We start from the raw sequence: 26,595 nt of genomic DNA on the forward strand, positions 1-26,595 counted from the left end.
CACCAGAAGTCAGAGATACCTGCTGTGCAAATTGTTGTGAGGCGTCTGTGAGGTCAGACAGCAACCTTTTTTCTGGATTTATGGAAATTTTGGACACATTAAGAAAACAATTTCCTATGTGAATATTTATCTTGTCACAGCACCTCCTAAAACGTGTTTATTTCCATCAAAAGGTATTTCTTTTTCTTCTTTTCCATTCCCCCCTCTCTCTTTGTTAAAACCATATATATGAATTTGAAGCCTGAGCTTGGGAAGCAGGGGTGAGCATCTGTGAGGCATTTGTGGAGGGAAAGAGAGAAAGAGCAACAGAGAGAAACTAGTATGAGTTTCCAAGCACCATCCCATGGTTTACTGGAATGCTGGTGAGCGCCTGGTGTGTGAGGTAATGTCCTGTCACCCGGCCCCACCCATACCCACTGAAACTCACCGTCTCATTGGTCCGGGGCTAATGATGGGCGACTTCCATGGCCTACTGAGAACGGGCAGTAAAACTTAGTGAGTGAGCGCAATTATGCAGTTTACCTATCCACATCTCATCAGGGCAGACATGAGTAGTGACTGGGTGGCAGGGAACACAGACCACAAACTAATGTATAGGGATTGGTGAGTGTACAATGCCAGCAAGTTGAAAACAGATGGGTCTGCGGAGAATATAAATGTCCCTCAGTCAGTGGCCCCCTTTGCTCAATAAAACAGGGCCAAAACCCTGCATATTAACAGCTTGAAAATGTTATGGGGGGTCATCAGTGCCATGAAAAAATACACCAGCCACAATGAGGTTTCCACATGGCAGAACCACAATAATAATTGAAACGGGAAAAGTAAAAGGGAAAAAGGAACGCCATCCCAGAGGTTTCTTTTTAATGTTACCACACGCTTATGTCACTGGCACCGTGCCTGACGAGGGCTGTGCGGTTTGAGGGAATGTTGGTGAGAAGACACAGTGCCAGAGAAGCTGGCCTTCCTGTACTGCTGAAAGCAACAGCTCAGCTACTGTATGAGCTTTTGTTTTTGTGGATGTGTGTGTGTGTGTGTGTTACAGCTTGTGCAGTGGTATGTGCAAGTTTGCCTGTGTTGTTTGTTTGCTCGTACAGGAATATGTGTGGAAATGTGCTCTGCAGTAGCCTTCATAAATGTATCCATCACTTAATGTATACATGCCGCCTACTTTTTTGGGACCTACTGTAGGACAAAACTGGGCCAGTTATTATTTCCTTGTTTTTACAAACAGGAATTATTTATTTTATAGTGCCTCTCCTCTCCTTATCCTTTCCCTCTTAAGCATTACCTACATAAATATGAATATAGAGGGGGTTATTTAACTCAGACCCCATATGTTTGTTTTACATCTCAAGATGGGTGAACTTCATATATAGGCGATTTCTTGCAGCGTGAGAGGACTAAAATGTTATCCCTTCTGTTGCTTATGTATAATTAAGGGGAGTGTTCTCCAGGGGTGCCCAGGGGTTGCGTCAGAGATTGCCTGGGCAGCAGCCCTCTCTGGAGACATCACCTGGCTTGCTGTTTGATCTTAAAGTTTGAATGCACATGCGCACTCCCCACTAACACAAACTCATCTACACACATGTACATGAAGGAAAGCAGTTTGCACACGCACATGGGCACTCACACACACACAGGTTAGTTGCTAGGGCCAGTTCTCCAATCCAATCCCCCTAGAGCAAGTTGAGCTGGCTCACCATATTCCATGGTGTGGTAGTGGGGGAACATTATGTTCTGCTCCACAAAGACAGCAGTAGTACATTTCAGTCCCCTATGGACCTGCCCTATAATCCTGCATGGAGTCGGCACTGTGTGTGTGTGTGTGTGTGTGTGTGTGTGTGTGTGTGTGTGTGTTTGCCTGTGTGTCTCTGTCTGACTGTGTACTTGTGTGTGAGCTTCATCAGGAAAGAAGGGAGAATCTTATAAATAAGCTGAAGCCACTTTACTGTCGCTCGCAGGTAACCCCATATTAGAGGTTTTCTACAACATTTTGTTATGGGTCTGACACTAAATGAGGCAAAAGGTTAAAAAAAAAAAAAAAGGAAAACAACGCAACTGTTAAACCTGGCTAGAATGTTACATTGGCAGTCACGCATTTTTTTGTGATCATTAATGCGACTCAACTTTATTAAGTTCATACATTCTCTGGTGTCCATATGGTATTTTGATTGGATCAAACTGCTCGTTTGAGGACATTTTAATGTGGGAATGGCCAACGAGAGTGGTTTTGAACCATTTTCCACTTTCACAACAATTTTTATTCAATGATGTATTTTCTTGTAAATGCAGCAAGACTGTCAGTCACACTAATTTCTAGATTGTTTTACCTCCAATTACAACCACTAACCCCATATGTCATTTGTCAATGTTTCTCACTCTGTACATTATCGTATATGCCATTTCACCGTCATATAATGTATCTTTACCTTTACTCTTACTTAACTGGCTGCTGTGCACTCTCCTTTGTATTCATTTTCATTCACAAATCTCAATCTCTCCTCCATTGTCTTCCTCTTCTTTGGTTTTACTCCCTGCCATTTCAACATGTACATCTTACCCCAAGACAATTTTACTGCACTGCCATTGTAATAGCTTTCTACCTCAACAATGTACATAACTCTACAGGTGAGTGCTGGGATTCACACTCTATCATCCAAAAATGAATGTTTTGAAATCTAAAAGATCTAGCACACATTTACATTCTGTAAGGTGGACAGCAGGCTACTACGCTATAGTGTACAAAAAAGGCAGTATGTATTTATGGCTCTATGCACCATTTATTCTTATTTTAATATTCTTATGCAGAACCTTCCATCAGCAGTGGTTTAAATGTGGGAGCATTCACCCATCCTTCTCCTTGGCTTTGCTCTGGTGCATGAAGATTTAGAAGTTAAGAAAAAAAAGCTCAGCTTTTGTGCATAAATTCTGCATATTGAGCTTATCATTCATCATGCGATTTAATGGATACATGGATGTGTTTCAATATCCCTCTGTATCTCTGTTTGTCTGTTTTTACAATATATTTCAGTGTATTTCCCGTGTACACACACACACACACACACACACACACACACACAAGTACATAGCATTTGAGATTTCGTGCAGATACACGATCTCTCTCCTCAAGTGCCTTCTTGTGCTGTTGTTGCTTTCTTGCATCCGCAAAGATTCCTATCACTGCTGCCCCTCTCTCTCCCTCTCTGAGGCACACACACACACACACACACACACACACAGACAGTATCAACACTGTCTTTAGACATCAAACAGAACTGATACACAAAGCCAATACGGGACTTGTTTACTAGATCAGAAGGAAATGATGTACTGTCCGCTCCCCCTACCCCCAACACACTCATTCAGAACATAAAACACTTGAGAATTTGTTACACTTTAGCATTGTCCTGTATCAGGGAAGAACATCTCTAGCCCAACTCTACCAAAGAGCTGTAAGCCATGAACATGGGAACATGATTAAATGAAACCACAGAGGATGAAGTGAGCTATTAACGAGGCAGGACAATGTGCTGTTGGTTCATTTAGGCAGCCTGTTTTTCAAGTGCCTGACAAAATGGTGCTCATCCATCTTGTAGAGTTCAAGAGACTTGTAGAATCTACGCCAAGGAGCACTGAAGATGTTGCGGTGACCCCGTGCCTTACTAAGACACTTGATGTTTTTTGGCTGGACCACAACAGTGGAGCCAGCCCTATAACCGCAACTGTCCGTGACTGACTGAGTGAGTAGCTGAGCTATGACGTTATACCATTGGTCGGCCGAAGGCTGCCGCAGCTTGTGACAGCCAAGTATCCCAGAATGCATTTTGCACCAAATGGTGGCAATGGTGGTGCTTGCTGCAGGACTGTTAATATGTCACCTTATTTAGTTTTAACATTTTTTCAGGTGAGAAAGTAACTATTAACATTCCCTTGCTTGATATTGCTTATCACGTATATTCCTAATATAGAAGACAGTTGCTCTTTTTGTAATTTTATGGTGAAAACACTAGCATGTGTTTGTTCAGTGTGTATGTGACAATGTTTTGGGCTGATTTTCAGTTGGATCTTAAAATATGTTATGGTAAGGAAATTTTACTTAAAGAACATGATTTGTTATTAATATTCAACAATCCTAATTTCTTCTAATTAACAATATGCCATTAATTTGCTCATTATTTTAGCCAAATTTTACATTTATAAGATAAAATTCTTGAAGAAGTTGCCATCTTATATTACATTTAAACAAATAGATCTAAGTATATCTTCAAAGATGTCAGACACGGTCCAGCCATATACTAGGTTTTGACTTAGTCCTGTTTTAAATTTGTCACCCATCTATGCACTCATAACCTCTTCCTTTTGCCTTCATCTCTGTCTTTTTCTCTCTCACACACACCAGCAACCAAACAAGCGTTAGAAGGACAATAATGGTACATATTGTGGGATGGATGCTAGTGGTTAACCAGACACTAACTCCAGCAGAGAACTTTACTGTCATTTTGGCTTTGTGCCGTGGTAATGACATTGTCTCGGGAATGTGGTTAGCTGAGATCAAAGGGTTACTCGATGTGCCAAGTCTCCAACAAGAAATGACGGGTGCCCCCCTGTATCTCTATTACTGATCCTGTCAAGCAGAAGAATCTCCTTGTACTTGTTTAGTACTGTGGTAAATGTAACTTCACTTACAGTAAGTTTACTGTATATGGATCGGGTAGGATGAATGACAAAGAGAGATTGAGTGTGTTGTAACCACATTGTGAATGCTACAGTATTTAACCCAAGAGCCATTCCAACAGCAGCTTAGCTCCTGGCAGGGTCACCCTTAAGCTCATTTATGCATGGTCACTCAACTCTCTCAACAGTTGTTTCTTGAGAAGACATGCTATGTCGCAATATGGTCCGCATTAATAACTCGGTGACATCAAGTAGAAGATACATTATCAAAATGATTAAATAGAGTGATTAATTAATGTTTTACACCTTGCAGATTCTTACAAGGCTACAGTGTTTTCACTGATGAATATGTCATACAGTATAAATCACATCCTCATTTAAAGAAGTGGCAATGAACTATGAACTATCCAGTGACGCTTGACATTTCCAGCAATGTTATAAAATTCTATGAGTGAAATACACATCTTGCAATATATGAAAAAACAACCAAACTTGAATGACAATAAGAGTCAAGTGCAAGAAAAAGGACAGGTAATGACAGTACACCGGTTTCATCAAATTCACACAAGGTTTTAGCTCTATGTAGCACAATTAGTTCTCTTATAATGACTCATGAAATCTGTTGTTTCTTATAAACTGGTCTACATCCGTACACATTTCTCTGGTGGCATGCAGACTAGATTTAGTCTCAGTAATTACTGATCTGTTACTAACAAAAGGCATATTTCTCTGTCACACAGCAACCTCAGCTATGTTCCACCACAACAGAAGGTGACTTCATGAGTTGAGTTCATAATCATTTTCCAATTCAAATGTAAAGTAGTAATGTATTCAGTGTTGTCTCCATTGAAAACAAGCTTGCAGTCCCCATTTCTCAGGCCTCACCATTTTCATATTAATGACACTCATCTCAGAGTTGCCATGCAATTTACTACCCCAACAGCTCACTAACTCCTTGTCAAGGCCAACATGTGGGTCTGCATCAGCAAAGCCACAGTGCGACTACATTGCGCAGAAAAATTACATCAAAATCTCAACAAAGATCATAGATCAGCTACTCAAAGTCACCATGGAAAATCAAACCCCTTATTTACACAACCCCCTACAAACTGAGGAAACTAGAATGAAGTACACTAGATGGGGAATGCAATCCAGATGCCTGAGGAATGACTATTCATTGGGCACTCTATGGCCGATTAAAATACCAGATGGCTAGACATCACTGAAAGCTCTTGAAAATAGGTAACATCTTCAGCATCTTTGTTTTCCTACTGATCAGCCACGCTCTGGTGTTTTATATGTTTTTTTTTCTAAAGTGGCCACATTTAAACTGGATCCATGAACGCATACAAGCTCACTGCCTGGTATTCATCTCCAGAGCCAATCCTCACATGCTTCATCTGTGGCATGAGCCTCTAGGACAATCGCCATGGCCACATGCATGCATGCACAATTGCTTAGGAGCCTGAACCAGAATCTCAACTCAGTTATTTGAGGTCATGTAACATTATTTTGTTTTTTTGAGGGACTACCATAAGCAAACAAGTCTGCACGATTCAGTGTGCATGTATGTGTGTATGTGTGTTTGAAACTGCAAGGACAGGACAGTGTAATCAAAGTTAATTTTGAGTTGAAGAGATGGTATTTGATGCTGCTGTAGCGCATGTCACTGGAGTGGAAAAATAAATGTCAGTGATTACATCAACATGTACTGATGTCGGTGAGAGGAACGGGGCTTTGAGGACACCATTTTTGATGGAACAGTGTACCCGCAAGCTTTGCAAAACACGATTTACTGGACGGATGACAGAGTGAAAAGGAGACACGAAGAGGCGGGGAGAGATACCGACAAGACTGTTGTGTTTTGTTAACCTGCGTTTGCATATTTTCCACACATGCACATACACTTGTGTGTCCACATAGAGTGTACAGTCAGTGGCCTTGTAACGAGGTGATCTCATCACATATGACCCTTGGGGAACAGTGTGTTCTCAACAGTAAAAGTGCTTTTTGTATGAACAATGTGTCCTTCACAGCAGAAATCCTTTCTTTATGGTTATACGGACATGTTCCACTGGTGTCTCATTCCTCTCTGAGAATAAACCATCTGCAATGTTGTTGGTTGGAACACATTCCCTTTTTCGCTCTGACAGAAGTGGTGCCATATACATATTAAATGTGTTAAATGGTATCTCCTGCCTTTGTTTTGTGTGAATCCTTGCCAAAATGTGCTTGAACAAGGCACCTGCCCACAGCTGTTCAAGAATAACTACTTCACTGGCCTTGTAAAATGCACCATCAGTAGTGGAAACAAGCTCTACTTCCAACATTACACACATGACTCAGACGAGACAGCACTATCAGTGTAGTGGTGTGCAGCCTTACAGTTTCAATGCCTGCCTTTAAAGTCTATCCTTTGTAGGGTTAAAATATTTCTGCGCATAAAACTTAACAACACATATTGATGTCGCTCTTCACATAAAAGCAAGATACTGCCAGATTTATGTCTTTTGTATTTGGTTTGAAGAACAAACAGCCTGAAAGCTATGAAGAGACTGGACAATATTGAAACGAAATGTTAAATATGGATTTAAAGGAGATAGTGCTCTATATTCTAACAACATGACTTACCTTTGAGAGGGGATTAAATAGGATTGAGCCTAATGCACTTTTATGTATGTGAAGCTTTGTGTGTGTGTGTGTCTGTCTGTGTACATGAATGTATGCATCACCCTAATGTTTTGGGCAATCAGCCCCTCTCTGCGTCGCAACAGCAACAGATCAATGCTTCCACCAGGCTTAGGTGGAATCAATGGCGTCTTGTCCTGTCTTCAATAAGCATTACTTTAATGAGAGCAGCAAACTTCTGCATCCACCCTGGGAGACATCTAATTAAATATCCCAATCTTTAAAATTACTTTACTGGCAAACCAGCAAAAGAAGCTGTTTTGAAAGTGTCTCCCCAAAAATGAGGATTCATTGAGGCATTGATGTGTAAAATATTTATGGATGAGAAAGCAAAGACTGTCACCCAAACAACAAAGCAGAATGCCTGTTTTTTTTTAACATGACCTATTATATTCCAGTATGTTTAATATCAGAATACTCTTACATTGACGGACAACTTGTTTCAATTTCAATTTCATGTCTACATGTGGAGAATTTTAAAGCATGTTGATGCTTTTTGTTGTATTTTGTTAGTCGGCTTAGTGTTGCGGCATTGTTTTCTCACATCAGAAATTCCATGAAATATATATATATACTGTGTATAGAACAAGCGTGTGTTTGTGCTTGTGTTTGACCTTACCTTAGTAACAGCAGGGTATCCAGCAGCCACCTCACCAGAGCAGTAGGGCTTCTCCTCATGGGACACTTCAACAGTGGAGGCCCACTGGTCCAGGAAACCGCTGGGGGTGTAGAGTCCGCAGTCTATCACACCCGTCTCTCGCTCAAAGTCCTCACAAACGCCATCGCCATCATAATAGTAACACATGCTTGGCTCCTCTGTAGGTGAAAAGACAACAGAAAAAACAGTTGTCATTTCAAATAAATCAGTATCTGTGTTTGACCCGTATAGTGCAAGTTACTTTGTACGTAAAGTGATGATCGAGTACAGATTCTACATATCCCCCACCTGACTCGTCCTTGTCTAGCATGTCTTTATTTGTGCAAAGCCATACAGGTGAGTTTTACACATTCCAACATTTACTACTCTCTCATCCTTTTTTATAGAACATGCCCCCTGATCTTTTGGGATATCATTTCTAACCATATCTCTATTATTTTAGAAGGTGAAGAGGGAGAAGACCATACAGAAGGGAGAGAGGGTAGGTAAGGGATAAAAGGTGCATGGAAAAAGGAGGATAAATTCTTGAGCACGTGAGGCTCTGAAAACAGAGATGAGAGAAAGGAAGAAAGAAACAAGAAAGAATTAAAGGGGGAGAGTGATGACATGAGAGCGAGAGAGACAAACACAAGAGAGAGGAAGGGGGTATAGGGGAGGAACCAGACAAAGTCAAGAGGTAAAGAAAGATACAGCAGTAATTTTTCCAGACATCCCACCCGGAGTTAAGGTCTGGAACTGGAAGCTTATGGGCTGGAGGAGAGGGGAGCAGAGCAGGGAGGTTGCCTGGGCCTCATTGCTCTCAGCTAAAGCAGTGTCAGCCGGTGGGGTTCCAGTTAGGGGGAAAGGCGGCATTCTGTGCCAAGTTGGCCGGGGCCTCCTCCTCGAAATTCCAGCCCTCCCCAGCACAGCCAAAAACTAAAGTCAGTTCTGTGCTCTGGCAATGGTGAAACGAGGGGCTACTGAGGGGGCATACAGAATACGCTCCCGCCACTCACTCAGCAGGAACAGAGGCAAAGGAGAAGGGAAAGAGACAAGAGGAAGCTCAAACAGTGGCTCGTGAAAGCTGCAGGAGTTGTACTGTAGGTAGAGTGTGAGCTAAAGAGAGGAGGAAAAGGATGGAAAAGGAGAAAGAGTATTGCTTCTTGATTTTGGACAGGGATAGAATAAACAGATAACGGAAAAAGTGGAAAGGTGATTGAGTGCAAGAGCAAAAAGAAAAGAGCCCTAGAGTTAGAGGAAGAAATTTAGAAAAGAAAAGTACAGAAGCTGACAAAACAAACATTTTGACAAAACATCTTCCACAAGCTACATTTAACAACATGTTGGGCAAAAACTGATCTTCCAAAAATATCACTTTTGTGATGGGAGGAATATAACGAAAGAAAATGAGATTGCATTTCCTTGTTTTATCTGCACCTGTGTTTATTGTGGCTTAGAGCCCTATAGAGAATTAGCCACTGGGATTGTAATGCCAGGTGAGGTCGTGTGAAAACAACTTGTCCATTTCATCAATTGCAGATATAATTCGGCTCGATCGTGTGAATAGTCTATTAAAGCTCATCCAGACTGTAGCACCCTGGCCCTGTTGTATACTTAGTGTCAATTCTCCATCCAACTCTCCCTTTCAATTACCAACACACTGACAAGCAGGCACTCTCTCACACATACAGACAGATGGACAGAAGGTCCCGTCATTATAGTGTCCGATTTCTGTGCAAAACTACAACTATGTCAGACAGTGTGGGACACACACAAACACACACACACACACTTGCACACATCCCTGAGCACTGCAGTTGGTGGAAAAACAGCACAGCCAATGCAGTCATCCAGCAATCTGACAGGGATTAAGTGGCCACTTCACAGAGGCTCACACATGTGTGTGCATGCATGCATGTACTCTACATGCGCACACACACACACACACACACACACACACACACACACACACACACACACACGCACACACACACTATCACAACAGGGGGGCAAAAGGACTGTCAGGAGAACTGGACAGGAATTCATCAATCTATTTATAAAACAAAACAACACAGGAGATGCCAATCACTAAACTATGTAAAATAAAATGACTCACCCTTTTAAAACAAAATTATTTCCAGATTTGTTTTTTTCTTTTTTCTTTTTTTTTCTTTTTTTTTATAACAATTTTTTTTACAGGAGGTCAAAGTGATTATGATATCTAATGGCATTTTTATTCTTGAGAAAGCATGAAGTATTTTTGTAAAAGATTGTATTACAGCCACATCCTTCTACTAGTGGCAATAGAGCAGATCTTCTTGAGAAATCAAGGATTAAATACCTTGATCAAAGGTGCATTGAGGGTAAATGTAGATACATTTCCAGTATTTATCTCAATACCAATTCAGAGAATTAAACCAGTGAATGCATTCATTCCTATTTCAACTTTAAGATTACCTTTGTCCATATGACTTACCAACACAGTTGAAGAAGGGCTCTTTCTTGCACTGACTGGAGCAGCCGTCCCCATTCATAGAGTTCATATCATCACATTCCTCTCCTTTGAAACTAAAATAGAAGGAGGCAGTTCTTAGAAAACATCCACACACTGCCAAACTTATTAATACCAAATAAAACTGGTATTTATAACATCTGTATGCATGTATTTTAATAGATATAGTTGTATATATATAGTTGTGTGTCAGTGTTTGTTACCTCTGTATTCGTCCATCCCCGCAGTAGGGTGCCCCCAGTTCATGCACAAGAGGTGGAGAGGGCTCACTCTCACTCCGGCTGGATATGGTTTGAACCTGATAGGTGTACACAACATGTGGCACCACATCCCTGCACAGAGAGCGGCAAATATCACAATGAGTCTGTGTACTGTAGGAAAACATGAATCCTCGAAGAAATGTCAGATAAAGAATCACAAATAAAGAAAGGAGAAAAGGAGAAAAAGTGTAAATGATCATACACTGAGAAAGAGATGCGGACCAGGCCTGTGGGGAACCGGTTAGCACTAGAACTGCTGCTCTGTTTGCTAGTGAGTGTGTGTTGTAGCAATCTTTTAGCATCTAAGGTATCACAAGCCAACACAAATAAGAACATCTGTCTCAGCACACACTTCCGCACATCTACCAAGAGCATGGGTCAACCACTGATATGGCTGAGTTTACCCACTTTGGGTCCAGCTTTGATTTGTTTCCTTATCATAGTGATTCAAGGAACCATCATGATGAATACACAATGGACAGGAGAAATATTGTGGACTACTCACTTTGCCGGTGTAAGTCGCCATGATGGTTTCTTGAGTCATCATGATAAGGAAGTCTGAAAAAAAAAGTCTGAAAGGAAAAAAAAAAACATAAATGAGAAAACCAAAACCATAAACAAAAAAAATCAAAGCTATAAATGAGAAACCAAAACCATAAGCAAAGCAACAAAACTAAACTCAAGGAAAGAAAACTGTAAATGAGAAATAACAAGTGCAAGTGAGAGTGCTGTAATGACATTAATTGTCCCGGTTTTATGATGACAAGTAGTTACTTTTCCTCTCTGATCGATTGTTTGCCTTTACATGTTTCTTGTATTTCCCATTAGGTCAAATAATCTCTGTTGGATTCTGTTGAATGGCCAGGTTTACTGAGTCTTGTAAGTTACTGATCAAGTGATCGACAATTTTCTGATTCAATTGCTTAAAGCAAGCACTGTATAAACATGTAGCATGGGACAAGTAGCCTGTACTTTTTGTTTAGCTCCTACACAGTTCGTGTCATGTTAACAAGCTTGTTAACAGGAAATGGAACTCAAAATAAAGGTTTTAAAAAAAACATGTAAAGGCAACCAAAGAATCAATAAGTATTTATTTTATTTATCTATTTAGACTATCATGAACAATAAAAAACAGGATAACTGATTTCACATCAGCACTCTCATTTGCAGTTGTATTGTTTACAGTTTTCTTTCCAGTTCGACTTTTTTTCCCTTTTGCTTATAGTTTTGGTTCATCATTTATAGTTGTGATTTGTCACTTATGGTCATGGTTTCTCGTTTATGGTTTTCGTTTTTTGGCTTTCAGAGTTTTTGGCCCTAAATTGTGTGTGTGTGTGTGTGTGTGTGCGTGTGTGTGTGTGTAGATAAAATATAATTTCTTTACAGTCTACTTTTTTTTTATTTGAATGTGTACTCAGTCTATTGAATATGCTAAATACAGATTTATATAATTATAATTATATATAATTCTATATATTCTTTTATTCTACTTTTATTAATTACTTTTTTAAATTGCTTTGACTGTTGTCTAAAGTAGTTAGATTGTCCTGCACACAACAAGGTTTCCATTTAACTTTCATGTATTGGTGTTGCTATTCCAATTTGCTTGAACATCAGCTGATCACTATGTCAGATTACAAAGAGGAATCCTATTGGCCGCCTTATCAATTGCGGGCCAGTTAATGACACTTATAAGAACACTATGGTATTTGCTAAGCGTAACTAAATCAGCAAAATAAGGAAAATAAGTGGATGTACTGTAATGCATGCTATATGATCTCTATTATTCAATGCATAAGGGGATAGGAATGCATAATAGTTTTGTGTAATCATGACTAGTATTGGTTAAGTATATGGCAAAAAAATGTATGTGCATGGTTGGGAAACAACATCAGTAAACTAGGGTAAACAGGACCAATATGTTAGCCATAGATCATTTCATGTGGACCATAAAGTACAGTACACCGAATTTTGGAATTCCCTTTGCAATGCTATAAATGCAATGAGAAGCATGCAAGGATAGTGTACTGTTCATTTAAGTACCAGGGCATATGTGGATTCATACACAAAGCAACTCACAAGCATGCACGCACATACACATACACACACACACACACACAATACCTTTGTTATTCGTAACACACTGCCTGCCAACTACGGCCTTCAAATTTAAACAAGAGTACACAGGCATAAACCACTATTCCCACTGCTGCCATATAATCCCCAGTGTGAGTGCAATGCAGCACCAGCAGCAAACATTACTCTGGTACCACAAAGGTTTCATCCAAGGCCAAAGCTACAGTCAGCAATCAAATGAAGAAAGTCTTTGAGTGATGTGCAGGGAAGCCATAACTCTCGATGAGCCCTAAGTCAAACTGTTCAGTTGAAATTTTTTTGCAAAGTAGTGAATATGAAGAAGCAGATATTCTGCATACCCATGTCCAAACATTATACACGGGACAGTAGGATGAAAGTTAAACATGTTTGTGTGTTTGTTTGTGTGTGCTCTTGTGCTCTGCCTCAAGTGATGTGTGTTAAAACGAACACAAACAAAATATTTACAACAGGAAAGAGTGTCTTCTTCATGACATCTCTGACTATGTTTGGTGACTTTTGTTTCCCCCTCCCCTCATTTTCATTTCTCAATTTCTCTAGTGTTTGTTCATCACATTCCCGGCAGACAAAAGTAGACAAAGTTCAAGTTATCACTGCTGTCCCAAACATAAAAACCGATGGACCTTAAGATCAAATAACAAAATGAATTTCCCCACAGCAAAAATTGTGCCTAGGATGAGATATTTATGTTGGCTTTATCATTATCAACACAGAATGTTTGACCTGACAGACTCTCTTCTATGCTACAGTATGTCCTGTTCTGCGATGTTGGCTCATGCCGGTGCAACCTTAGGCTACACTCAAACATGCCCCCTCTAATTGAATTAGTTTAGCCTCTGGAAAAGTCAAGCTGTAGGAGACTTTATCTTTGAGGAGAGCAAACACACAGAATAGACAGAAAGAAGAGAGAAACAGATACTGCTTTGCAGCAAGGAAGCACTTGAGTTTCCTTTTTATGGATAATGGGAAATTTGGGCTAACATAATCCAACGCACTTTCACTTCTTTAAGCGGGGCCCACAACTTTCCCTTGTTAGAGCCTTGAGCCTACATTGAGCAGCATCCCAAAGTGTTTTCCTTAAAGTCCTTTCACTAAACGTCCTTTTCCTTCACTTTCAGGGTCATTGCTTCAATTTAAAACACCAATAACTCTACCGGACAGCAGCAGCAGCGGAACAACCCATACCATCCTCAATTGTTTCTCCAGACTACACTAAGACCTCAGATGCCTTCTGTGTCATACATCACTACCTACTTTGACCACAAAGGCCGCTCCTTCACCCTGAAAAAGTTCCTGCAGGCCTTGAGTGTGGACTCCTCTGTCCTGTCACAAACTAAAGCACTGTGGCCTTTCTCTGTGGTCCCAGATAAAATGATTGGTTCTGTAGCACATCGAGCTTTAAAGTATAGCATCTAATCAAATTAAACTGGCCACAGTTTGCTAGTTTGCAAGATAAACATACACCTTTCCTAGACAAAGGGCTCCCACGGAACATGACAGCAGTTCTCCCATCTAATTGCTCAGGTCACTATCAAAGGGCTCCATAGTCTTATAAGTAACATGATTGCTAATTATACAGTTAGCACCTCACTCACAAAACTAGCCATTGCCCTCAAAGCTATCTAATGGCAAGAAGCTCCACAGTGAAGCAGTTGACTATTGTCAGTTTGATAGTCTTTTTGCTGGTTTAAAAAGGCCATGCCATGGTCAAACAAAGTATTTCTAAACAGATTGTGGATGTAGAGAGAAGATAAATACAGATCCAAGGGCATATCTACCAATCCACTGGTAGTGTTCCTATATCCTGTGCTGGTCTGAGACTTGAAGTATGCCTCCAAGCAACATATGTTACCTGGGTATTATAATGCACCTTTGGTTTTACAGGGTCAATAGTGCTACTCCTCATAGCGTGATAACAACTGTTTAAACGTGGCATTCAACCTGTTCCCAATTAGGTGCATTCTTGATTCCTCCTGACCTTGGTGGTAATAGCCATGCTGTGTTAAGAAGAATGAAACAGAAGACGTGGTGCAGATCTATCACAGTTCTATGAATTATCCATCCACCCATCACCCATCTTACTTAGTGAGAAGAACATATCAGAACAACATTTAGAATGACAACGGAGTTAATATACAATAATTTGACACATGACGCAGAATTCATAAAACCACAGTTTCATCTGGACATGATATGATATGTAACTGATCTGATATGCAACTCATACTACAAAAGACTTTACTTTACAGTCACAGACAAGGTGTCACGTGATAAGATTTCATCATTGGTGCTTCTTTGTGCATCTAGACATTCTTTTCAAGACCCCTGTACATATTGGCTCACTCTCAAAGTCAGGCATAAGGCAATGCAATATGCCTTTCAAAGGTGTTTTCGTAGCACCAGGTGATTACGCATGGAAGAATGTGCGAACGTATGTGCCTGCTGCTGAGAGTAAGAGGAGTGTCGATGTGTGTCTGTGTTCATCTGTGTGTGCTCATGCCTTCACTGATGTGTGCACTAGGCTTATGTGTGAGCATGCATATGGATGTGTTTCCGTTCTGTAGCTGCTTGTTGTTCTTGGCTGAGAGATCCCAGATGAGAAAAGCAGATAAATTTAAGGAAGTTGAGAAGAAAATCTTAGATTGCACCTGCAAGAACAATAAACAGGGCAATGCTCCTTTTGACAGTGTGGCAGCTGACATGCATTTGAGGTTGCACTGCTATTCATTTTACACCTATGGTATGTCAAACAATCTAATTCTAACTTTTATAGGTACTCTTAAAACGATAGGAGATCATTTTTAGTGGCAAATAATGCACGTATAGAGGGCCTCTGTGGTGTTATTTTCAGCAGCATTTCCTTGATGTAGACAGATAGGTATACTAAAGATAGATAGATAAATATTACCGTCCCCTCTGAAACCCGACCCCCTACCTGAACCAGGCCTTGCATTCTGACCAGCTCACCCCAAAACCCATGTACAACGGTTCATATCCTCTGTGAGTTCCAACATATGCAAACACAAAAATACTAGAAAGCTGAAGATTGTTGTCATCTGCTGATAAGTCTGCAAAGTATCTAAATTGTTGCTATTGATTATATTTTTTTATCTTTATATGGAAAAAAACAAAAATATGATTATCTATGCAGCCGCTGACCAAGTAATTCAACCCTCTTCACGAACATTCACGCTTACAAACTGGCCGATCCACTTCTGATATAAAGTTTGTTGGAGTAAGTCTAAGTTTCTGCCTATATAATACTGTATATATACATGATTTGTGTGTTTCCTATCCTGGAATACATATTGCTGAAGAAATTCAGATGCACCAGACATCCTAGGACTCACTACAAGGACTACACTATTCACTCTGTCTGCAACTCATGAATACTGTATGGTTCATATTAGGGGGATTATGCAAGGCTCATTTCTTAAGTCCAACATCCTATAGAGAGAGGGGTTTTGGATGCTGCCGGGGGCGAGTCAGCCTGATTCGAAAAGAGAAAAAATTTAAGAAGTAAAATCAATGAGTGATGAGAGGGAATGAAAATTGATGGGGAACTAAAAAAGAATGATGCCAGAGCCTTCAAAATATCGATTAATCTTTTTACAATGACACTAAAAGTTAGTCTACTAAAATCAAACAATATACCAAAATCAAACGATGTATCAAAACTGAAACAGTTTAAATTTGCCTTGTCAATGAACCAAAATTGTCTCAGGGAATACATTACTATATCAAGTTTTTATCGAAGGGCAAACTGTGCCTCCCCAACAAAGATTAAGTCTGCTCCATACTTAAGGCTGGGATATGCTCAAAAACAACTAGTTCGTGCAACATGTTTTCTGACCACGTTGGAAGGCAAAAGTCTTTGTAGCTGTTCTGAACGGCCACACATTTTCAGACAATCTCTCCTGGCATTCAAGTGTTGCCCTCTTTTGTACGTACATGGAAAGTGCCTTAAAGAGCTGTGCAAAGAAAGAAAACATAGAGAGTGATAGAGAAGTTAAAACCATGATTATTCTCTCACCACCACACACCCAGCCAGTCACTGCATGATGGACGTTAATGTCTGATTCTTGATTTCTGAAAGATACTGCAATTGTTGGATGCTTCTTTCTCTTTCTCTTGCACTTCTGTTGGTGTATACTGGCACCTTTACTGGTGTACACACAGGGTACCCACAATGATGACTGCTGGAGCATGAAACATGGACAAGAAAATCTTGTATCTTATTTTTAAGAGGAGACATAGGTAGACTGAGTTCTCAAGCAGCAGCAGACTTGTCAGCAGAGGAGTCCAGGGGATGGATGGGGCATATAATGGGGAAGAGTTGTGTTGAACCAGGGTAGAGTCCGATTACAGAGGGGGTGTGGGGTAATAGTGATGCTGGGAGAGTTGCACTCCCTCTCTTTTCTCTGGGAGGTCTCTTCACATCAGCTCTGAGATAGGCTTTGACTCAATGACAGCTCTGAACCCCGTGTCAGGGAGAGGATTAGCCTGGGCTAGGGTGCCTCAGAGGGATGGGGTCAAACTAACCAAATCCTCCTACCGTCTCTTCATACTTTCTTGACCCCCTAATGTTCTCCTCCATCACCTTATGCCCCCCACCCCGAGCCTAGCAATGATTTAAATGGCCCAACCTCCCACCCCTGCATCTCCTCTTCAGTTCACCCTTCTTACTCCCCACCATAATTCACCCTGTCACCCTGACCTCCCAGCCCTTAGCAATGCCAAACAAACCACCACCCATGGATGGAGCCAAAGGAGCCAAGATGTCCTCTTGCTCAGTTTGCCCCCGGCTCAGGTAAAGGCCAATGGCCTGACAGTGGAAGGTCAATCAACCCCCTCATCAAGACTTCCATCACTCTATCCAACTCAATGGAAACATGCTGGAAGAAGAAGCAACTTACTGTGTGGTCAACAAAAGCATTTCAGCAGCTGGACCCAGGCGATCAAGCAGAGCACTTTACATTGGATTTGTGGCATGCCAAAACATCTGGGGGAACTTTGCTCTTTACTCCTCCATGTCAAAGGCTATGTTTGTTGTGAGACAGTCAGTGTGATGTTTTTAAAATTCCTCTTTTTAGGTTTTGTTCCAGAATGTTTTTAGATAAATGTTTTAAGAATAAAGATTACATATATGTTTTGTTGTTGTTATATTTGAATGAGTTAAAGATTTTGATGGTTGGAACACACATACTTACTTGCTACAAAACTTCTCTGACCATCTAACAGAGACAAGATCCCATATGCTCTCACAACAGAAAATAGTCAGCCAGTGCCACTGACCACTACCACTGGAATGCAACCACAGCTAGTGAAATATACCACAGCTGTAAAACTACCTACAGTACATCAATAATCACTGAAGTGTGCCAAAACCCCCAAATAAATATATCCCTTTGCAGACAGCCTTCCACAGACACTGCCATTCAACCAGGAAGTTGTGTGAGGGCACTTTATGGAAAACAGGTATCATCACTCCATCGTGCATAACATGCATACTCATCCTTTCGCCTCTTATCAAGCGCTTTCCTTCTCATGTGAACCACGCTGACAGCACAATAGTGAGATGGCATAACACGCAGCAGTGCCATGTATAGCACAATCTTTATCGAGTCAGCACATTCCATGAAAGCAAAGCACTAAACTCTCACCACAGTGTGCAGATAATACCTTCAACAAGCCATCTGTTTGCCCTTGCTTCATGGAACATGGGAAAAAACAAATGTGGGCAACGATTGACCTGTGACTTAGGAAACAAATGGTGAGCAGCAGATTTGAAACTGCAGAAGCAGCGGTGGCTTGCTAGTGCTCCTGTGGGTATTGAAAAGGATATCTGGTATTACAAGCACATATTTTCGTGAATAGTTTCCACAGATAAACAAACACCTTCTCACTGTCAGGTCTAAATATCCCTAATTACATCACATCAAAGCAGGAACCAAAATGGTACCCACTAGCAATTCTCAACTTCTAAAATACAAATACTTTGGATAAAAACAATTGTCTCAAACCAAATCAAGTCCAATATATTGTATGGCTTTTTCCTCTGCCAGGAGGAAAGTTTGGACTTTTTCAACCCCTGAACATGTTGTTTAGTTATTTCTGAACTCCGGTATGTCAGAGATAACATATTGAGTTTTATGCATCGTGCTGACACACTCAGTTTTGACTGATGTAGAACTTTATGCAGTCACACAAAATATTCACCTACCAGGTCACTCACCTGTCTACATATCGGCGGGAAGGTTCATTCAAAATCAGACCGTGTGGTGCATGGGTGAAGGGTGGTTGGCGCAACAGGCGGTAGCGGAGTGGTTGGCAATGCCTACAAAGTGTGCAGTCTGGTTTCGATGCCAACAGGGTGGCATCAATCTCTAGGTGTTGCTCCATAGTGAAAAACTGTACCCCATAAACCTCTTCCTCTATGTCCAGCTTCAGAGTCAGTGGGGTGTCACAGAAGACATTACTGGGGCCCAATGACCTGTTCTCCCCACTGACGGTCAGTAGCAAGATGTTATGGATAGCAGGCAGTGCTGTCTCGTCAGGGCCTAAGAAGGTGACCCACACAGTCAGGGAGTCTGGTATAAGTGGGTAGGGGAACTCCAGCTGGAGCATGCAGCCCTGGAGGGGGCACTCAGACAGACCAACAATGCTTTGCTCGACCCTTGAATTGGGACTCCAGGTGCGCACACTTGGCTCACAAGCCTGCTCCGCATCTGGAGGGCCTGTGGGATAAAATTACAAAAAGAGACACAGTGTCACACCCAACTTGTAAACAAAAAAGGGACAGAAACAACAACATCACATTAAATATAAATCAGACACAGTAAGCAAAAGCCACTGGGCCATTTACTACAAAAACATAATGAAGGATTGTTAAATTACATAAAGATGTGCAATGATTTTAAATCCTTTAAGGATGCAGGAAAGTGAACAGGTAAGATAGTTCTTAAACAAAGCTCATTGCATGTTTGAGTGCTGACAGATCAAGTATTTGCATCAATGATCTTTTTAGTGTATCTACACTTCATGCAACATCAAGGTAGAGGTGAAACTGAGAGTTCATTGTGAGTCCATCTGCAGAGGAAAGGCAGAGCTGAGGTGTGTACCTTCTGAGAGAGGCCCTGTGCAGGGTTCTCACTTCAGCACAGTCATTACAACCTCTAACAGTCACACTCCAGCCATATTTGGAGTCCACACACAGCTAACTCGCATTATCCCAAGTGACGTACACTAACATTCATCAAGCACTTTTAGAAGCCAGCAAGCGGCAGACACTATGTTCTCCCTCGATTTCCTTTTGTGCATTTCCAAGCTGGCAACCAACGAAGCCATTTGCTAACCTCATTTCTGGGCACCATGCAAAATTCCAGTGTTTAATCAAGTGAGGACTGAATATGGTTTCCAAGCCACATTATCTCAACACATTTATTATTGTACTGTAAGTGTGTGTGTGGCCAGAGTGGAGGTGAATTAAAGGAAAAGAGAAAGAGAGACAGAGAGAAAGAAAAGGGGTGGGGGGTTGGGGGTGGGGGGGTGAAGCTGGGAGAGAATGAACTAAGATACTCCAAGAGCTTGGCTTTGCTCAGCTCCCCCCTCATGTAGTCCTGGCTTTTGCAAGGAAAGGAGCTGTAGCCACTGAAAATATTTTGTAATGTCAGCTGTTATGATGGGCCCTACTCCTGCTCTGGCGCTGTTGCTAATGTGGTTGGAGATTTAAGAGGAGACAAAATAGGAGTGTCATCCACTGTGTAACCTAAGGCAATGTAAACTATATTTCAAACATGCAAAGATGCATTTAAGAATACACTCTATGCAACCAAAGGGTTCGAAATCCAAAATCAAAACCTCAGTGATTTACATGTAATCATCTGCTTGACTTTAGACACAGCAGCTACCTGCAACAGGTTATCAAAATTCACAATAAAGAAAGTAGATTGTATAAATCATGTGAATGTCTCACAGTAGAACATGGGCCCCCAAAAATGGATATCAGCTGCTTACTGCTACATAAACAGCCCAGCTCTGAAGTGTTTGACCTATAATTCCCTTAGAGCAGAGAGAGGGGGCCCCAAGGTGAGTGAACCATCCAGACCTGAGCTTTGAATATGAGCCTTTCATTCGCTGTTGATTAGCTGATCCCATCTGGGTATTAGTCTGTCGACAAAAACACCCATTCTGTGAAAAATTAGTGAAATGCAGTGGGCATAACTGCAGTGTAATTGCCCCCTAGGTTCAACATAAGCCATTGTATCTATGATCTCAAAGCTTTTCAGTATCACAAAAACATTAGGTGCAAAGGTGGAGGTCTAAACAGATATGACTGAAATGGACAAGGTTGCATCTCACTGGAATTTTGGGGATCAGTAATGGTATCCATCATGGTAACACACTTAATAATAGCACATTGCTGCTTGCAGAGTACAATGATTACAACTGAATTATGGAAAATCTGGTGGCCTCAAATGTCCCCTGCCTGTTATACATTAAACAATAGGGATTGAGGAAATAAAAGATTTCATTACAAATCAAGATTTATCTCATTTGACAACTTTTTATGTTCTGATAATGACCTCAGAATGGTTGGTAATGGTTATGTATTGTGCCAGAGAGCATCACGTGACCTGCCATTTCAACTGCGGCCAAAATTGATGCACAAGCCAGCACTGTTCCTGGGGTTTGGGGCTATGGTAGAAGCTATGTATCTGTCAGATTGTTTTTATGTTTTTCTCCTTTCCAGTGGCCAAAAATGGATTGATTACAAATCAGCAAATGCAAACGAACCACCAAAGTATTCCATTTTATCATCTCAAAGAGAACTTTTTCCATGCAACACTAATCTGAACACAGCCTTAGTCTTCATCTATGAAGCTTTTTTTTTCTTTTGAATTTTAGACATATTGGTTGGCAATACTAGCATTCTTTAGTGGGGTTATGGCTGATATGGGCAAAGAAGCATGGGGGTTGTAATGGAAAAGATTAACATTTTTTTAGGTTTTTTAGGTTTGACTTTCTGTCAAATTAACACTTCCAACACTAACTGAATTGGCAGTGTTGTACACTGCTGGGGTCATTTTTCCAGAAAATTTTTTGATATCTGATAATTGTGCAACACCAGGGGATGGGGAGTTTCATAATCAGAAACTGTGGAATTAAACATAATCTTTTTAATACACAGGGAAAGAACAAATACAGATACTGTGCTGCTTTGACACTAGGATCAGTATATGATCAATGTTTGATACAACTTGCGGAAATCAGCTAAAAAAAATGACTGGTTGGTGAAGTATAACTCCAGGATAGATGCTGGTGCCTGCCCACTATCCAGTCATAATCCTTCTGCTCTGGAGAATCATAGTGATCCACAAAAAGTCCAGAGAGCCGGATGAATAAACAGACAGGGATATGTCCGGGCATGCACACTTTATGCTTTCTAAGAAGTGTCTGGCTCTAGCTCTCACTATCGATGACTCACTGTCACACACTGTTACACACTTCCTCACTCAGAATGCAGACATAAACCCCCTCCAACCCTTTTGCCCTGACACAGACACAAATAGAGAGACACTTCACAGACACACTTTATGGAGGCAATAGACACTCTACGGCTTGGGAATCAATGTCACATCACGTTGCATTCAGGGTATTTCAGAGGTTAATCTGTCATAGCTGTTGGCAGCTGGTGTTTGGGTTTGTTTTTTTGTTTTTTTTACATATGGAGCAGATGGCACAGGTGCTACTTTTGGGTACACATCACTACAGATTTTTTGATAGTTAAAAAAACAAACTGATGAAGGAAACTGTTCTCCCAAGAAAAATGAGAGCATTAGTCGTTTCAGCAAATGCCCAGAAATATTTACAATCAAGCGACAAAGGCCTCTAGTGGCCATAGGAATTATATTTCTTAACTGCCACAGTAACAGAGGAACTACAGTGACAAAGTCTGCAGATACAGGAGGTTTGGGTGAATGGATGGATAAACAAAACATTGCACTTTAACATGTTAACATGGGAGGCCGCAGTTCCTTTCTCCTTTCCTGTCAACAGTCAACGTTTGTTTCTTTTAACTATGACCGTGGCCATTCCCTTACTGTAACCAAGTGGTTGTTATTGTTACCATGACAACAAAGGTCCCCTTACCTTAAACTTTAACCCACACCACAATTTTTCCTTAATCTTAACCAAGTACTTATTTTAACCATGATGTTTTTCTAACCCCAAATAAGTTGTTTTTGTGCCTAAATCTTACCAAACTTTAACCATACTATAGCACTGTCAGATCATAAAATAAAAAATTGTTTATTTTTAAACTGCGACGCCGTCCTGCTGAAAGGGGCATTAGGTCAGAAAAGGCTGTGTGCCATTCTGGAGGGCATGGACCTACTACATATTTTGTCATTTAATTTGGAGGACCTATTGAATGAAAGGAGCCAAGGAAAATCATTGAATAGAAAGGTCAGGACCATAAGTGGATGGCAGCAAACTATAGGAAACAAATTTAGAAAGTACTTCCTTAAATATAGCTAATTATTTTAATTTAATAAGTGGTTTACCAAAAGAAAAAAATAACGATTAAAGGGGACCTATTATGCTCATTTCCAGCTCTATATTTTTATTCTGGGACTCCACTAGAATAGCTTTGCATGATTCACAGTTCAAGAAACTCCTTATTTATCTTATACTGGCCCTTCATGCAGCCCCTCAGTTCAGCCTCTGTCTCGAACAGGCAATCTTACTTCCTGTCTCTTTAAGAACCCCCTCCCCACGAGCTCACTCTATTCTGATTGGCCAGCTTTCTGGAAGCCTGCCTAGGGGCAGCCGTATCAAAGTTGTGTTAAGTTACCGCGGATGCAAACCCAACATTTCCTGCTTTACTGCTTCATATTAACAGCTTTTAAATGACTAAATAACAGGAGACTTTTACTGTGAAGAATTTACAGGAAATTTAACGTGTTCCTCATCAAATTAGCTGAACTTCTTTAGCAGCTCTAAAACAGTAAATACAACAAGATATGGAGAAATTTGGAGCTATTTGTTCAGCAGATCAGTTAGAAATAATGCAGGGAGGAATAGTACAAGCAGAAACAGCCACCGTCATGATGATGTTTGATGATGTGCTGCTGACGTCCAACACACCTCCAACAGGTAAACAACTTTTTTTACTTTGCCCTGCTGTGTAATGGAAAAACACTCACAGCGTGCCAGCTCCACTCGAGTCATAGCTCAGCATGACTACCCCCAAAGCAATGGAAAAATGCCATAATGTTAGCAGAGTGGAACAGAGAACTTGCGCGCTGTGCGTGGAGCAGATGACCATATAAAGAAATCTGTTACGGTTTGACGTCAGGCCAGACTGAAAGTAGAAAAAATTGTTGGAAACCGAACGTTCAGAGCAGTCTGAAACCGGTGCTTTTTGCTCACAGGGTTTACTTCTACATACGTTTACCTTGTTATTTTACACTTTGGCCACATTTAATATGAACATCCAACATTGTAACATTATATATTTATATAATGTATAATGTTTGCCCCTGCACAGATATGATTTTTGAAGGGGGCTTTTGAAGGGGTGTTTTTCTCACTGTACATTAAAGGGTTACTGTAAAGTACAGGTACAAATGTTACGATAAAATAAATATTCACTCATCTACATCAGACATTAATCTCAAACATGGCCAGTGTGTTTGATCATAAAATGGGCAAACTTTGATCATTTGTTTCAGTATACCTAATTACGTGATATAGCAATGAACTACCATAAGTATATAGTAACAAACCACCATAAGTGATACAATTAGTATCAAAAGTGAGTGTCTTTGTTCTGTTTCACTGAAGTGTTATTGAAGTACAACTATTTTTCGGGTTATGAGAAAGTATTAAGACGTTAATTAGACAAATTAATTAGGTAAGAACAAATCTACTGAATCAAATAATTTCATGATTGTTAAAACCTGTGGATGAGCTTTGGCATCTTTGCTGCAGTGAAAAGGTTGCTTGGTTGAACAGTGTGCTAAAGAATGACTGGATTTTGAGAGGATGTGACTTGAAACAACCTGTACATCAAGGCAAATATGCATCACTGGAGAAAGTGTTCAAATATTTCACTTTAAATTTTTGTGTCACACATCTAACAATTAAAGAAAAGACATGCTTTTTTCATATTGATTGGCTGTCCTCATTTGGACTGTAGACCTGCATGCCACAAGTTGAGCCTTCTGTTCTTGAATGAAGTCAGGGCATAATATAAACCAACCAGGTTTGACACTATGCTTCTCTTACGGAGGCTTCTAATAATATCTTGGACCTTTATGGGTTACACAGAAATACACATAGAGACACGCTTGTTGTGAAGACTTACAGAGTACAGCCATACAAGCAAACTTTTTTACGCACTATATTGTAAATATATATGAAAGACATACACATACTACTTCTTCGCCAAACATCTCCAGCTGCACTTATGAAACAACAGGGACGTGAATATACATAGAGCTACACACACACAGACTTACGCATATATGATTGCAAACATACACATCCTGGGCCTTTCACTTCCATTCATGCACACTTCTGTTTTCAATCAGCCCAGGATCCTCCCTTGTGAATGTCTCTAACCACATGCAATTCTCTTAACTATCATGGGTGGTTTCCACCCCACCCAACCTCTCTTACCCACTCCCTGAATCCATATCCATTTGTGTTTTTGCCTTTTTTTTCATGCTTGATTTTTCCTCCAGCCATATTTCTCTGGGGCATAGAAAGATTTATGAGAGGTACTCTGGCTCTCTCTGACCACGCCAGTGTTTCCTTGTCAAGTAGTGTGAGGACACAGCCCACAAGTCCTTAGATAACAGGTGCCATGTGTATGCATGACTGCTTATGAATGTATGTAGTCACACAGCGTTGTTTATCTTCCAATATAAGCCTGTTATGCCAATAGTGAATATGCAAATAGTTTAGTTTACAGTCAGTTGTTTAGTGTCACTGCATTAACAGAATGTCTATTGGAAGAAAGTAACTGCTGGACGTGTATGCACCAACACAGCAGGAAACGGCAGCTGTGATATCCAGTGAGAAGCTGGCCCAAGCGGAGTTAACAGGGAATGGGGAGCTGCCACAAACAGGGACCCCTTCCAAGAGGGAAAATAGAGTACAGTTTACACACACAGCATGTTAGACAAGCCCAGACTTGCCTCTGGTACACACACTATAGCCAGTGTTAAGGCAAGGTTCAGTGACTTCAGAGAATCTATAGATCATCCACACATGCGCACACATGCACACACACGCACACACACACACACACACATACACACACACACACACACGTGTACACACACACACACACACACAAAGAAGCAGACATGAACATGCACACATTCAGAAAAAGCCAAACAATTAGAGATAGAGACATAAATAGTGCATTAAATTCAATTGTTTGGTCTAATATGATTATAACAACCATTATTATTATTGGTGTGGTGTTGTTGTCATTAAAAAGTAGATAGGTAAGGTGTACCGCGCCAACATGACATTCCCGAGCAAATAAGGGATCGCCTATATCAATGAATCTGATGCTCCATGAAGTAGCTGACAGATTCAGTTGATATATTATATGGAGGAAGATAGTTCCAGAGTGTGAGCGCCAAAACAGTGATTTAAAGGTGTGATAATGGATGGATAATAGACCTTGGTCA

At 40.6% G+C, this 26,595-nt stretch overlaps 1 protein-coding gene across 1 annotated transcript in view; it reads right to left on the reverse strand.

Moving 5' to 3' along the window:
* The window catches only part of pappaa (pregnancy-associated plasma protein A, pappalysin 1a), a 93,350-nt gene that overhangs the window by 46,469 nt on the left and 20,286 nt on the right, over window positions 1-26,595 (reverse strand). Inside the window, exons 7-10 of the mRNA XM_044334387.1 lie at window positions 19,122-19,623; window positions 10,715-10,843; window positions 10,476-10,567; window positions 7,982-8,178 (exon numbers count right to left, since the gene is read on the reverse strand). Of these exons, the coding sequence (XP_044190322.1) occupies window positions 7,982-8,178; window positions 10,476-10,567; window positions 10,715-10,843; window positions 19,122-19,623 (920 nt within the window). The remainder of the gene's footprint in view (window positions 1-7,981; window positions 8,179-10,475; window positions 10,568-10,714; window positions 10,844-19,121; window positions 19,624-26,595) is intronic.

The sequence above is a fragment of the Thunnus albacares genome, chromosome 18 (genome assembly GCF_914725855.1).
Source record: "Thunnus albacares chromosome 18, fThuAlb1.1, whole genome shotgun sequence".
Classification (NCBI taxonomy): Eukaryota; Metazoa; Chordata; class Actinopteri; order Scombriformes; family Scombridae; genus Thunnus; species Thunnus albacares.